Genomic DNA, 14,713 nt, shown 5'->3' with positions numbered 1-14,713 from the left:
TGGGGATGGAGACAGTGAGTGTGGGGGAGAGGGGACTAATGGGGATGGAGACAGTGAGTGTGGGGGAGAGGGGACTAATGGGGATGGAGACAGGGGAGAGGGGACTAATGGGGATGGAGACAGTGAGTGTGGGGGAGAGGGGACTAATGGGGATGGAGACAGTGAGTGTGGGGGAGAGGGGACTAATGGGGATGGAGACAGTGGGAGAGGGGACTAATGGGGATGGAGACAGGGGGAGAGGGGACTAATGGGGATGGAGACAGTGAGTGTGGGGGAGAGGGGCCTAATGGGGATGGAGACAGTGAGTGTGGGGAGAGAGGGGACTAATGGGGATGGAGACAGTGGGAGAGGGGACTAATGGGGATGGAGACAGCGAGTGTGGGGGAGAGGGGACTAATGGGGATGGAGACAGTGGGAGAGGGGACTAATGGGGATGGAGACAGTGAGTGTGGGGGAGAGGGGACTAATGGGGATGGAGACAGTGAGTGTGGGGGAGAGGGGACTAATGGGGATGGAGACAGTGAGTGTGGGGGAGAGGGGACTAATGGGGATGGAGACAGCGAGTGTGGGGGAGAGGGGACTAATGGGGATGGAGACAGTGAGTGTGGGGGAGAGGGGACTAATGGGATGGTGTCCGTTATAACAGGGGGTGCTGCGGAGATGCTATGAAAGAAACAACACAATAATGTGTCTTTGAAACCCTCACAGTCTAAGAGATCGAAGCGGCGAGCGAAGCAGAACCTGTCTTAAAGAGAAGCAGAAGCTGTCTTAAAGAGAAGCAGAAGCTGTCTTATAGAGAAGCAGAACCTGTCTTAAAGAGAAGCAGAACCTGTCTTAAAGAGAAGCAGAACCTGTCTTAAAGAGAAGCAGAACCTGTCTTAAAGAGAAGCAGAACCTGTCTTATAGAGAAGCAGAACCTGTCTTATAGAGAAGCAGAACCTGTCTTAAAGAGAAGCAGAACCTGTCTTAAAGAGAAGCAGAACCTGTCTTATAGAGAAGCAGAACCTGTCTTATAGAGAAGCAGAACCTGTCTTAAAGAGAAGCAGAACCTGTCTTATAGAGAAGCAGAACCTGTCTTATAGAGAAGCAGAACCTGTCTTAAAGAGAAGCAGAACCTGTCTTAAAGAGAAGCAGAACCTGTCTTAAAGAGAAGCAGAACCTGTCTTAAAGAGAAGCAGAACCTGTCTTAAATGTCCCTAAATAGAGCAGTCATCAGAGCATCAACTAACCATAAAGAAACCCTTTAAGGTTTCAGCAGTAAGCAACACACCTCTTTGTCATTTCTCAGGGCTCAGCCTTCCTGAGGTGTCTGTGTCTACGTCCCAAATGGCACCCTATTCCGTACATAGTGCACTACTTTAGACCAGAATCCTGGTCAAAAGTAGTGCACTATATAGGGAATATGGTGCCATTTGGGAAGCAGTCTGTGGGTTCTACCCTTCTGTCCGCTCTGTTTGACAAGCATCAATAACCCAGGCCTGGTTATTGAGGGAAACGCTCTAATGCTACATCAGTCTCCCTCCCTAGCTCCTCTCTCTCTCTCTCTCTCTCTCTCTCTCTCTCTCTCTCTCTCTCTCTCTCTCTCTCCTTCCTCTCTCTCTCTCCCCATCCTCCCTCTCTCTCCCTCCCCCTGACCATCTCTCCTCACACGTCAAGACGACAGACCTAGTGCTTTTGGCTAGGATAAATAATTTGAGGGTTGGCACGTGCTTAAGAAAAATAATAGCTGTGTTAGCCTCCAGACCCCAAAGTCAAGTTGGCTACAAGCCCTGGACTGTAAAGCCAATAAAGTCCTGATCGTTGAAGATGAAACCTCATGGGGTTGGTAGAGGGGTGGAGAGATGGATACGTACGGTCTGTACACCTCTTCCAACCCCATGTCTACTGTGGTATTGGCTGGTACAGAGGTGTGTGTGGGTGGGTGTGTGTTATGTGGGTGTGTGTGTGATGTGGGTGTATGTGGGTGGGTGTGAAGGTGGGTGTGAAGGTGGGTGGGTTTTTTCGTAGTGGTGGAGGTGTAAAGAGAGAGAGAGAGAGAAGTACAGTACAAGTCTACTGTGGTTTTGGCTGGTACAGAGGTGTGGGTGGGTGGGTGGGTGTTGTGGGTGTATGTGGGTGTATGTGGGTGGGTGTGAAGGTGGGTGTGAAGTACAGTACACGTCTACTGTGGTTCTGGCTGTTGGTTTTGATGCTGATGAGAATCGTTCCTCAGACACCAGCAAAATAAAGGTTGGGAGAAGGATACTTCCACTCAATGCTCTGTTAGTTCTTCAGTGTGTTGCTTGACTTGGGTAAGATCCAGCTAATCCTTGGTGGGCTTACATGCTAAGAGGCTACGCAGTAAGGCAGTAAAATATCTAGACTCTGTCTGTTGTAAAATATCTAGACCCTGTCTGTTGTAAAACATCTAGACCCTGTCTGTTGTAAAACATCTAGATCCTGTCTGTTGTAAAACATCTAGATCCTGTCTGTTGTAAAACATCTAGATCCTGTCTGTTGTAAAACATCTAGACCCTGTCTGTTGTAAAACATCTAGATCCTGTCTGTTGTAAAACATCTAGACCCTGTCTGTTGTAAAACATCTAGACCCTGTCTGTTGTAAAATATCTAGACCCTGTCTGTTGTAAAACATCTAGATCCTGTCTGTTGTAAAACATCTAGACCCTGTCTGTTGTAAAACATCTAGACCCTGTCTGTTGTAAAATATCTCAGACAGGAAACATCTAGACCCTGTCTGTTGTAAAACATCTAGACCCTGTCTGTTGTAAAACATCTAGATCCTGTCTGTTGTAAAACATCTAGATCCTGTCTGTTGTAAAACATCTAGACCCTGTCTGTTGTAAAATATCTAGACCCTGTCTGTTGTAAAACATCTAGATCCTGTCTGTTGTAAAACATCTAGACCCTGTCTGTTGTAAAACATCTAGACCCTGTCTGTTGTAAAATATCTCAGACAGGAAACATCTAGACCCTGTCTGTTGTAAAACATCTAGACCCTGTCTGTTGTAAAACATCTAGATCCTGTCTGTTGTAAAACATCTAGATCCTGTCTGTTGTAAAACATCTAGACCCTGTCTGTTGTAAAACATCTAGACCCTGTCTGTTGTAAAACATCTAGACCCTGTCTGTTGTAAAATATCTAGACCCTGTCTGATGTAAAACATCTAGATCCTGTCTGTTGTAAAACATCTAGACCCCGTCTGTTGTAAAACATCTAGACCCTGTCTGTTGTAAAATATCTAGACCCTGTCTGTTGTAAAATATCTAGACCCTGTCTGTTGTAAAACATCTAGACCCTGTCTGTTGTAAAATATCTAGATCCTGTCTGTTGTAAAATATATAGATCCTGTCTGTTGTAAAATATATAGATCCTGTCTGTTGTAAAACATCTAGACTCTGTCTGTCATAAATAAAAACAGGCATCTGTAGTTTGGAAGGGAGTGATGGAAAGGGGAGGGTTTGATGTTAATGTCATCAACTCTTGCTGCACTGACTGGGCCTGCATCCCAGATAACATCATATTCCCTATTTAATGCACTACTTTTGACAATGGCCCATAGGGAATAGGGTGCCATTTTGTACGCATCCTGTGAATGGTAACGAATGGCATGGGAATTTGGAACCAGACAACCACACAGTGGTTTTTATTTATTTAAGTACATGATTAGGGTGTCCTAACTACAGCTTGGTATAGTGGTGTGAACTACAGCTTGGTAATGTGTGGTGTGAACTACAGCTTGGTATTGTGTGGTGTGAACTACAGCTTGGTATTGTGTGGTGTGAACTACAGCTTGGTATTGTGGTGTAAACTACAGCTTGGTATTGTGGTGTGAACTACAGCTTGGTATTGTGTGGTGTGAACTACAGCTTGGTATTGTGATGTGAACTACAGCTTGGTATTGTGATGTGAACTACAGCTTGGTATTGTGATGTGAACTACAGCTTGGTATTGTGGTGTGAACTACAGCTTGGTATTGTGTGATGTGAACTACAGCTTGGTATTGTGATGTGAACTACAGCTTGGTATTGTGGTGTAAACTACAGCTTGGTATTGTGTGGTGTGAACTACAGCTTGGTATTGTGGTGTGAACTACAGCTTGGTATTGTGGTGTGAACTACAGCTTGGTATTGTGATGTGAACTACAGCTTGGTATTGTGATGTGAACTACAGCTTGGTATTGTGATGTGAACTACAGCTTGGTATTGTGTGATGTGAACTACAGCTTGGTATTGTGGTGTGAACTACAGCTTGGTATTGTGTGATGTGAACTACAGCTTGGTATTGTGTGGTGTGAACTACAGCTTGGTATTGTGGTGTGAACTACAGCTTGGTATTGTGTGATGTGAACTACAGCTTGGTATTGTGTGGTGTGAACTACAGCTTGGTATTGTGGTGTGAACTACAGCTTGGTATTGTGGTGTGAACTACAGCTTGGTATTGTGGTGTGAACTACAGCTTGGTATTGTGGTGTAAACTACAGCTTGGTATTGTGTGGTGTGAACTACAGCTTGGTATTGTGTGGTGTGAACTACAGCTTGGTATTGTGGTGTGAACTACAGCTTGGTATTGTGTGATGTGAACTACAGCTTGGTATTGTGTGGTGTGAACTACAGCTTGGTATTGTGGTGTGAACTACATCTTGGTATTGTGTGATGTGAACTACAGCTTGGTATTGTGTGGTGTGAACTACAGCTTGGTATTGTGGTGTGAACTACAGCTTGGTATTGTGTGGTGTGAACTACAGCTTGGTATTGTGTGGTGTGAACTACAGCTTGGTATTGTGGTGTGAACTACAGCTTGTTATAGCGGTGTGAACTACAGCTTGGTATAGTGGTGTGAACTACAGCTTGGTATTGTGGTGTGAACTACAGCTTGGTATTGTGGTGTGAACTACAGCTTGGTATTGTGGTGTAAACTACAGCTTGGTATTGTGGTGTGAACTACAGCTTGGTATTGTGTGGTGTGAACTACAGCTTGGTATTGTGGTGTAAACTACAGCTTGGTATTGTGGTGTGAACTAAAGCTTGGTATTGTGGTGTGAACTACAGCTTGGTATTATGTGGTGTGAACTACAGCTTGGTATTGTGTGATGTGAACTACAGCTTGGTATTGTGTGGTGTGAACTACAGCTTGGTATTGTGGTGTGAACTACAGCTTGGTATTGTGGTGTAAACTACAGCTTGGTATTGTGTGGTGTGAACTACAGCTTGGTATTGTGATGTGAACTACAGCTTGGTATTGTGTGGTGTGAACTACAGCTTGGTATTGTGGTGTGAACTACAGCTTGGTATTGTTGTGTGTGAACTACAGCTTGGTATTGTGTGATGTGAACTACAGCTTGGTATTGTGGTGTGAACTACAGCTTGGTATTGTTGTGTGTGAACTACAGCTTGGTATTGTGTGGTGTGAACTACAGCTTGGTATTGTGTGGTGTGAACTACAGCTTGGTATTGTGGTGTGAACTACAGCTTGTTATAGCGGTGTGAACTACAGCTTGGTATAGTGGTGTGAACTACAGCTTGGTATTGTGGTGTGAACTACAGCTTGGTATTGTGGTGTGAACTACAGCTTGGTATTGTGGTGTAAACTACAGCTTGGTATTGTGGTGTGAACTACAGCTTGGTATTGTGTGGTGTGAACTACAGCTTGGTATTGTGGTGTAAACTACAGCTTGGTATTGTGGTGTGAACTAAAGCTTGGTATTGTGGTGTGAACTACAGCTTGGTATTGTGTGGTGTGAACTACAGCTTGGTATTGTGTGATGTGAACTACAGCTAGGTATTGTGTGGTGTGAACTACAGCTTGGTATTGTGGTGTGAACTACAGCTTGGTATTGTGGTGTAAACTACAGCTTGGTATTGTGTGGTGTGAACTACAGCTTGGTATTGTGATGTGAACTACAGCTTGGTATTGTGTGGTGTGAACTACAGCTTGGTATTGTGGTGTGAACTACAGCTTGGTATTGTTGTGTGTGAACTACAGCTTGGTATTGTGTGATGTGAACTACAGCTTGGTATTGTGGTGTGAACTACAGCTTGGTATTGTTGTGTGTGAACTACAGCTTGGTATTGTGTGGTGTGAACTACAGCTTGGTATTGTGTGGTGTGAACTACAGCTTGGTATTGTGATGTGAACTACAGCTTGGTATTGTGGTGTGAACTACAGCTTGGTATTGTGTGGTGTGAACTACAGCTTGGTATTGTGGTGTAAACTACAGCTTGGTATTGTTGTGTGTGAACAAGACAAAGCTGAACTTTTATCTGCAGTTGGAAGTAACTTTAAACCCTTAACCCCTGCCTTATCCCAGGCTGAACGCGAGTAGTGATTAGTCTTTACATTGTGTTGTGAGGTTGTAGTCTAAGCTGAACGCTAACCCTGAGGGCCAGAGAGATAATCACAGACTAACACCATTTAGAACCCAGGCTAGATGTCCACAATGGTACCATATTCTCTGTAGTGCACTACCTTTGAACAGAGCCCATAGAGAATGGGGTACCATTTGGGATGCAACCATACTGAGAACCTGTGTACAAGGTGTAGTGTGACAGATGTCAGGTGTGTCCTATAGGACCCTCCTATAAGGGCTGGGTGCATTCCCCTGACCCCAACATTACTGGTTCTCCTGGAGGTGCCCAGCCCCAACCCCACCCTCTGGTGTCCTTGTGCCCAGACACAGGCCTCTTTGTGGGGCTTATTAGACCGCCTGGCTGGGCGGGTGAAGAGTTAAGTCAGAACACAATGGAGGTCTGGGGAGGAGAAGGGAGAAGAGGAGGGCAGGAGTCACCACACAAGACAATCAGAGGAGAGGAGAGGAGAGCAGAGGTGGAGTCACCACACAAGAAAATCAGAGGAGAGGAGAGGAGAGGAGAGGCGGAGTCACCACACAAGATAATCAGAGGAGAGGAGAGGCGGAGTCACCACAGAAGATAATCAGAGGAGAGGAGAGGCGGAGTCACCATACAAGTCAATGTCTACTTGGAAAAGGCTGGTTTGATGTCACAATATATGGGCAGATATGCCTGGCACCTGTTCCACTACCCACTGACCCTGAAGCTCACAACAACACACATTTCACACACTTACACCAACATGCCATTCACCTTGGCAACCATCCACCCCCTTACCCAGTCCCCCCACGTCTCTCCCTCTTTCTCTCCTTCTCTTTCTCTCCTTCTCTCTCCCTCTTCTCTCCTTCTCTCTCTCCCTCTTTTTCTCCTCTCTCCCTCTTTCTCTCCTCTCTCTCTCCCTCTTTCTCTCCTTCTCTCTCTCCCTCTTTCTCTCCTTCTCTCTCTCCCTCTTTCTCTCCTTCTCTCTCTCCCTCTTTATCTCCTTCTCTCTCTCCCTCTTTCTCTCCTCTCTCTCTCCCTCTTTCTCTCCTTCTCTCTCCCTCTTTCTCTCCTTCTCTCTCCCTCTTTCTCTCCCTCTTTCTCTCCTTCTCTCTCCCTCTTTCTCTCCTTCTCTCTCCCCCTTTCTCTGCTTCTCTCTCCCCCTTTCTCTGCTTCTCTCTCCCTCTTTCTCTCCTTCTCTCTCTCCCTCTTTCTCTCCTTCTCTCTCTCCCACTCATTCTACTTCTGCCCACCTTAACCACCTAGGGTTCTAGTCTGTCTAGTGTGTGTGTGTGTGTGTGTGTGTGCGACTCACATGTGTTGGGAGGCATTAGGGAACATCTCTGAGTATTGTGGGGCTGAGTCCTCTGGCCCGTGGGGGGCAGCGTGGCTGATGACCATCATCACTGGTCGGTGAGGGTACACCTTCTTGGACACACGGAAGAAGTTGATACTGTCGTTGGTGATCAGGTCCGTGAAATAGTCCTGCAACGGGGAGAACAACGAGTATTGGCTTTACAGCTGGAGTCCTTCACGGTGAAACTGCCATGTCTGTTTGGAATATTACAACAACAAACAAGTTACTGCAAACAACCAACACAGTTTTTGCACGCACGATAGAACAGCAGAATATGTTTTTTTTTTTTTTTTTTACCACACTGTTGGATGCTCCTCAGCTCTGTTTCATCAACAATACAAAAACAATAACAAAGGCGGTGAGGCGGACAGTGTCGTTTCCACTGATGCGGATTCCATCTTTAATACTCATTGGCAGTGGGGCGGACAGTGGCGTTTCCACTGATGTGGATTCCATCTTTAATACTCATTGGCAGTGGGGCGGACAGTGGCGTTTCCACTGATGCGGATTCCATCTTTAATACTCATTGGCAGTGGGGCGGACAGTGGCGTTTCCACTGATGTGGATTCCATCTTTAATACTCATTGGCAGTGGGGCGGACAGTGGCGTTTCCACTGATGTGGATTCCATCTTTAATACTCATTGGCGTTGGGGCGGACAGTGGCGTTTCCACTGATGTGGATTCCATCTTTAATACTCATTGGCGTTAGGGGCGGACAGTGGCATTTCCACTGATGCGAATTCCATCTTTAATACTCATTGGCGTTGGGGCGGACAGTGGCGTTTCCACTGATGTGGATTCCATCTTTAATACTCATTGGCGTTGGGGCGGACAGTGGCGTTTCAATGAATGCGGATTCCATCTTTAATACTCATTGTGTGGATAAAATGTTTTATATTGTAAAGGTTGGGCTCTTCACAGTCTCCAAGTCCAGAACAGACTATGGGAGGCGCACAGTACTACACAGAGCCACGACTACATGGAACTCTATTCCACATCAAGTAACTGATGCAAGCAGTAGAATCAGATTTTAAAAAACAGATAAAAATACATCTTATGGAACAGCGGGGACTGTGAAGAGACACACACACACACACAGGCACAGACACACGCTTACACACACACACACACTAGCACACGCACTCCACACACACGTACATTGTAATATTGTTGTATAGTGGTATTCTACATTTTGTATTGTAGATATGTAGTGGTGTAATAATGTTATATGATGTACTGTTTTATCTTTTGATTTATGTGTAATATATGCGTCTTAATGTGTTTGGACCCCAGGAAGAGTAGCTGCTGCCTTGGCAGGAACTACTGGGGATCCATTATAAACCCCAGGAGGAGTAGCTGCTGCCTTGGCAGGAACTACTGGGGATCCATAATAAACCCCAGGAAGAGTAGCTGCTGCCTCGGCAGGAACTAATGGGGATCCATAATAAACCCCAGGAGGAGTAGCTGCTGCCTCGGCAGGAACTAATGGGGATCCATAATAAACCCCAGGAGGAGTAGCTGCTGCCTTGGCAGGAACTACTGGGGATCCATAATAAACCCCAGGAAGAGTAGCTGCTGCCTTGGCAGGAACTAATGGAGATCCATAATAAACCCCAGGAAGAGTAGCTGCTGCCTCGGCAGGAACTAATGGGGATCCATAATAAACCCCAGGAAGAGTAGCTGCTGCCTCGGCAGGAACTACTGGGGATCCATAATAAACCCCAGGAGGAGTAGCTGCTGCCTCGGCAGGAACTACTGGGGATCCATAATAAACCCCAGGAAGAGTAGCTGCTGCCTTGGCAGGAACTAATGGGGATCCATAATAAACCCCAGGGAGAGTAGCTGCTGCCTTGGCAGGAACTACTGGGGATCCATAATAAACCCCAGGAAGAGTAGCTGCTGCCTTGGCAGGAACTAATGGGGATCCATAATAAACCCCAGGAAGAGTAGCTGCTGCCTTGGCAGGAACTAATGGGGATCCATAATAAACCCCAGGGAGAGTAGCTGCTGCCTTGGCAGGAACTAATGGGGATCCTTAATTAACCCCCAGGAAGAGTAGCTGCTGCCTCGGCAGGAACTACTGGGGATCCATAATAAACCCCAGGAAGAGTAGCTGCTGCCTTGGCAGGAACTAATGGGGATCCATAATAAACCCCAGGAAGAGTAGCTGCTGCCTTGGCAGGAACTAATGGGGATCCATAATAAACCCCAGGAAGAGTAGCTGCTGCCTTGGCAGGAACTAATGGGGATCCATAATAAACCCCAGGAGGAGTAGCTGCTGCCTCGGCAGGAACTACTGGGGATCCACAATAAACCCCAGGAGGAGTAGCTGCTGCCTCGGCAGGAACTACTGGGGATCCATAATAAACCCCAGGAAGAGTAGCTGCTGCCTCGGCAGGAACTAATGGGGATCCATAATAAACCCCCAGGAGAGTAGCTGCTGCCTTGGCAGGAACTACTGGGGATCCATAATAAACCCCAGGAAGAGTAGCTGCTGCCTTGGCAGGAACTAATGGGGATCCATAATAAACCCCAGGAAGAGTAGCTGCTGCCTTGGCAGGAACTAATGGGGATCCATAATAAACCCCAGGGAGAGTAGCTGCTGCCTTGGCAGGAACTAATGGGGATCCTTAATTAACCCCAGGAAGAGTAGCTGATGCCTCGGCAGGAACTACTGGGGATCCATAATAAACCCCAGGAAGAGTAGCTGCTGCCTTGGCAGGAACTAATGGGGATCCATAATAAACCCCAGGAAGAGTAGCTGCTGCCTTGGCAGGAACTAATGGGGATCCATAATAAACCCCAGGAAGAGTAGCTGCTGCCTTGGCAGGAACTAATGGGGATCCATAATAAACCCAAGGAGGAGTAGCTGCTGCCTTGGCAGGAACTAATGGGGATCCATAATAAACCCCAGGAAGAGTAGCTGCTGCCTTGGCAGGAACTAATGGGTATCCATAATAAACCCCAGGAGGAGTAGCTGCTGCCTTGGCAGGAACTAATGGGGATCCATAATAAACCCCAGGAAGAGTAGCTGTTGCCTTGGCAGGAACTAATGGGGATCCATAATAAACCCCAGGAGGAGTAGCTGCTGCCTCGGCAGGAACTAATGGGGATCCATAATAAACCCCAGGAGGAGTAGCTGCTGCCTCGGCAGGAACTACTGGGGATCCATAATAAACCCCCAGGAAGAGTAGCTGATGCCTTGGCAGGAACTAATGGGGATCCATAATAAACCCCAGGAGGAGTAGCTGCTGCCTTGGCAGGAACTAATGGGGATCCATAATAAACCCCAGGAAGAGTAGCTGATGCCTTGGCAGGAACTAATGGGGATCCATAATAAACCCCAGGAAGAGTAGCTGATGCCTTGGCAGGAACTAATGGGGATCCATAATAAACCCCAGGAAGAGTAGCTGATGCCTTGGCAGGAACTAATGGGGATCCATAATAAACCCCAGGAGGAGTAGCTGCTGCCTTGGCAGGAACTAATGGGGATCCATAATAAACCCCAGGAAGAGTAGCTGCTGCCTTGGCAGGAACTAATGGGGATCCATAATAAACCCCAGGAAGAGTAGCTGATGCCTTGGCAGGAACTAATGGGGATCCATAATAAACCCCAGGAAGAGTAGCTGCTGCCTTGGCAGGAACTAATGGGGATCCATAATAAACCCCAGGAAGAGTAGCTGCTGCCTTGGCAGGAACTAATGGGGATCCATAATAAACCCCAGGAAGAGTGGCTGCTGCCTTGGCAGAAACTAATGGGGATCCATAATAAACCCCAGGAGGAGTAGCTGCTGCCTTGGCAGGAACTACTGGGGATCCACAATAAACCCCAGGAAGAGTAGCTGCTGCATTGGCAGGAACTAATGGGGATCCATAATAAACCCCAGGAAGAGTAGCTGCTGCCTCGGCAGGAACTACTGGGGATCCATAATAAACCCCAGGAAGAGTAGCTGCTGCCTTGGCAGGAACTAATGGGGATCCATAATAAACCCCCAGGAAGAGTAGCTGCTGCCTTGGCAGGAACTAATGGGGATCCATAATAAACCCCAGGAAGAGTAGCTGCTGCCTTGGCAGGAACTAATGGGGATCCATAATAAACCCCAGGAAGAGTAGCTGCTGCCTTGGCAGGAACTAATGGGGATCCATAATAAACCCCAGGAAGAGTAGCTGCTGCCTTGGCAGGAACTAATGGGGATCCACAATAAACCCCAGGAAGAGTAGCTACTGCCTCGGCAGGGAACTAATGGGGGATCCATAATAAACCCCAGGAAGAGTAGCTGCTGCCTTGGCAGGAACTAATGGGGATCCATTATAAACCCCAGGAGGAGTAGCTGCTGCCTTGGCAGGAACTACTGGGGATCCATAATAAACCCCAGGAAGAGTAGCTTCTGCCTTGGCAGGAACTAATGGGGTTCCGTAATAAACCCCAGGAAGAGTAGCTTCTGCCTTGGCAGGAACTAATGGGGATCCATAATAAACCCCCAGGAGAGTAGCTGCTGCCTTGGCAGGAACTAATGGGGATCCATAATAAACCCCAGGGAGAGTAGCTGCTGCCTTGGCAGGAACTACTGGGGATCCATAATAAACCCCAGGAAGAGTAGCTTCTGCCTTGGCAGGAACTAATGGGGATCCATAATAAACCCCCAGGAAGAGTAGCTTCTGCCTTGGCAGGAACTAATGGGGTTCCGTAATAAACCCCAGGAAGAGTAGCTTCTGCCTTGGCAGGAACTAATGGGGATCCATAATAAATACAAACATAGGAATAGTTCTGGACTACAGAGCAAGTTAAATGGAGATTATCCATAGAATGAGTTTAATAGTCCAGGACTTGGCATAATCTGCTTCCGGGAAACCAGCCCCAAAAGTTCAGAGTAGCTCAAAGTAACAGGGCTAGGTTGTTGTCTGGTCTAACAGGGGGTAGATGGGTAGTAACTGGGGGTAGATGGGTAGCAACGGGGGTAGATGGGTAGTAATGGGGGGTAGATGGGTAGTAACTGGGGGTAGATGGGTAGTAACTGGTGGTAGATGGGTAGTAACTGGGGGTAGATGGGTAGTAACGATTGGTAGATGGGTAGTAACTGGGGGTAGATGGGTAGTAACGGGGGTAGATGGGTAGTAACGGGGGTAGATGGGTAGTACGGGGTGTAGATGGGTAGCAACGGGGGTAGATGGGTAGTAACTGGGGGTAGATGGGTAGTAACGGGGGTAGATGGGTAGTAATGGGGGTAAATGGGTAGCAACGGGGGTAGATGGGTAGTAACGGGGTAGATGGGTAGCAACGGGGGTAGATGGGTAGTAACTGGGGGGTAGATGGGTAGTAACGGGGTAGATGGGTAGTAAAGGGGGGTAGATGGGTAGCAACGGGGGTAGATGGGTAGCAACGGGGGGTAGATGGGTAGTAACTGGGGGTAGATGGGTAGTAACGGGGGTAGATGGGTAGTAATGGGGGTAGATGGGTAGTAACTGGGGGTAGATGGGTAGTAACTGGGGGTAGATGGGTAGTAACTGGGGGTAGATGGGTAGTAACGGGGGGTAGATGGGTAGTAACGGGGGGTAGATGGGTAGTAACTGGGGGTAGATGGGTAGTAACTGGGGGTAGATGGGTAGTAACTGGGGGTAGATGGGTAGTAACGGGGGGTAGATGGGTAGTAACAGGGGGTAGATGGGTAGTAACGGGGGTAGATGGGTAGTAACTGGGGGTAGATGGGTAGTAACGGGGGGTAGATGGGTAGTAACGGGGGGTAGATGGGTAGTAACGGGGGGTAGATGGGTAGTAACGGGGTAGATGGGTAGTAACTGGGGGTAGATGGGTAGTAACGGGGGGAGATGGGTAGTAACGGGGGGTAGATGGGTAGCAACGGGGGTAGATGGGTAGTAACGGGGGTAGATGGGTAGCAACGGGGGTAGATGGGTAGTAACTGGGGGTAGATGGGTAGTAACGGGGGTAGATGGGTAGTAACGGGGGTAGATGGGTAGCAACGGGGGTAGATGGGTAGTAACTGGGGGTAGATGGGTAGTAACGGGGGTAGATGGGTAGTAATGGGGGTAGATGGGTAGTAACGGGGGGTAGATGGGTAGTAACTGGGGGTAGATGGGTAGTAACGGGGGGTAGATGGGTAGTAACGGGGGGTAGATGGGTAGTAACGGGGGTAGATGGGTAGTAACTGGGGGTAGATGGGTAGTGTAATTGGTAGATGGGTAGTAACGGGGGTAGATGGGTAGTAACTGGGGGTAGATGGGTAGTAACTGGGGGTAGATGGGTAGTAACTGGGGGTAGATGGGTAGTAACGGGGGGTAGATGGGTAGTAACTGGGGGTAGATGGGTAGTAACGGGGGGTAGATGGGTAGTAACTGGGGGTAGATGGGTAGTAACGGGGTAGATGGGTAGTAACGGGGGTAGATGGGTAGTAACGGGTGTAGATGGGTAGCAACGGGGGTAGATGGGTAGTAACTGGGGGTAGATGGGTAGTAACGGGGGGTAGATGGGTAGTAACGGGGGTAGATGGGTAGCAACGGGGTAGATGGGTAGTAACGGGGGGTAGATGGGTAGCAACGGGGTAGATGGGTAGTAACTGGGGGTAGATGGGTAGTAACGGGGGTAGATGGGTAGTAACGGGGGGTAGATGGGTAGCAACGGGGGGTAGATGGGTAGCAACGGGGGTAGATGGGTAGTAACTGGGGGGTAGATGGGTAGTAACGGGGGGTAGATGGGTAGTAATGGGGGTAGATGGGTAGTAACGGGGGGTAGATGGGTAGTAACTGGGGGTAGATGGGTAGTAATGGGGGGTAGATGGGTAGTAACGGGTGGTAGATGGGTAGTAACGGGGGGTAGATGGGTAGTAACTGGGGGTAGATGGATAGTAACGGGGGGTAGATGGGTAGTAACGGGGGGTAGATGGGTAGTAACGGGTGGTAGTAACTGGGGGTAGATGGGTAGTAACGGGGGGTCGATGGGTAGTAACGGGGGTAGATGGGTAGTAACGGGGGTAGATGGGTAGTAGTGGGGGTAGATGGGTAGTAATGGGGGT

The 14,713-nt window shown here is 48.1% G+C and overlaps 1 protein-coding gene across 1 annotated transcript in view; it reads right to left on the bottom strand.

The window, feature by feature from the left end:
- Positions 1-14,713, bottom strand: part of LOC121549742 (extracellular sulfatase Sulf-1-like) — a 148,067-nt gene that overhangs the window by 67,384 nt on the left and 65,970 nt on the right. The window contains 1 exon segment of the mRNA XM_041861596.2: positions 7,643-7,812. Coding sequence (XP_041717530.2) covers positions 7,643-7,812 — 170 coding nt within the window.

This window comes from Coregonus clupeaformis, chromosome 34 (assembly GCF_020615455.1).
Source record: "Coregonus clupeaformis isolate EN_2021a chromosome 34, ASM2061545v1, whole genome shotgun sequence".
NCBI lineage: Eukaryota > Metazoa > Chordata > Actinopteri > Salmoniformes > Salmonidae > Coregonus > Coregonus clupeaformis.
This window is presented reverse-complemented; position numbering and strand designations above follow the sequence as displayed.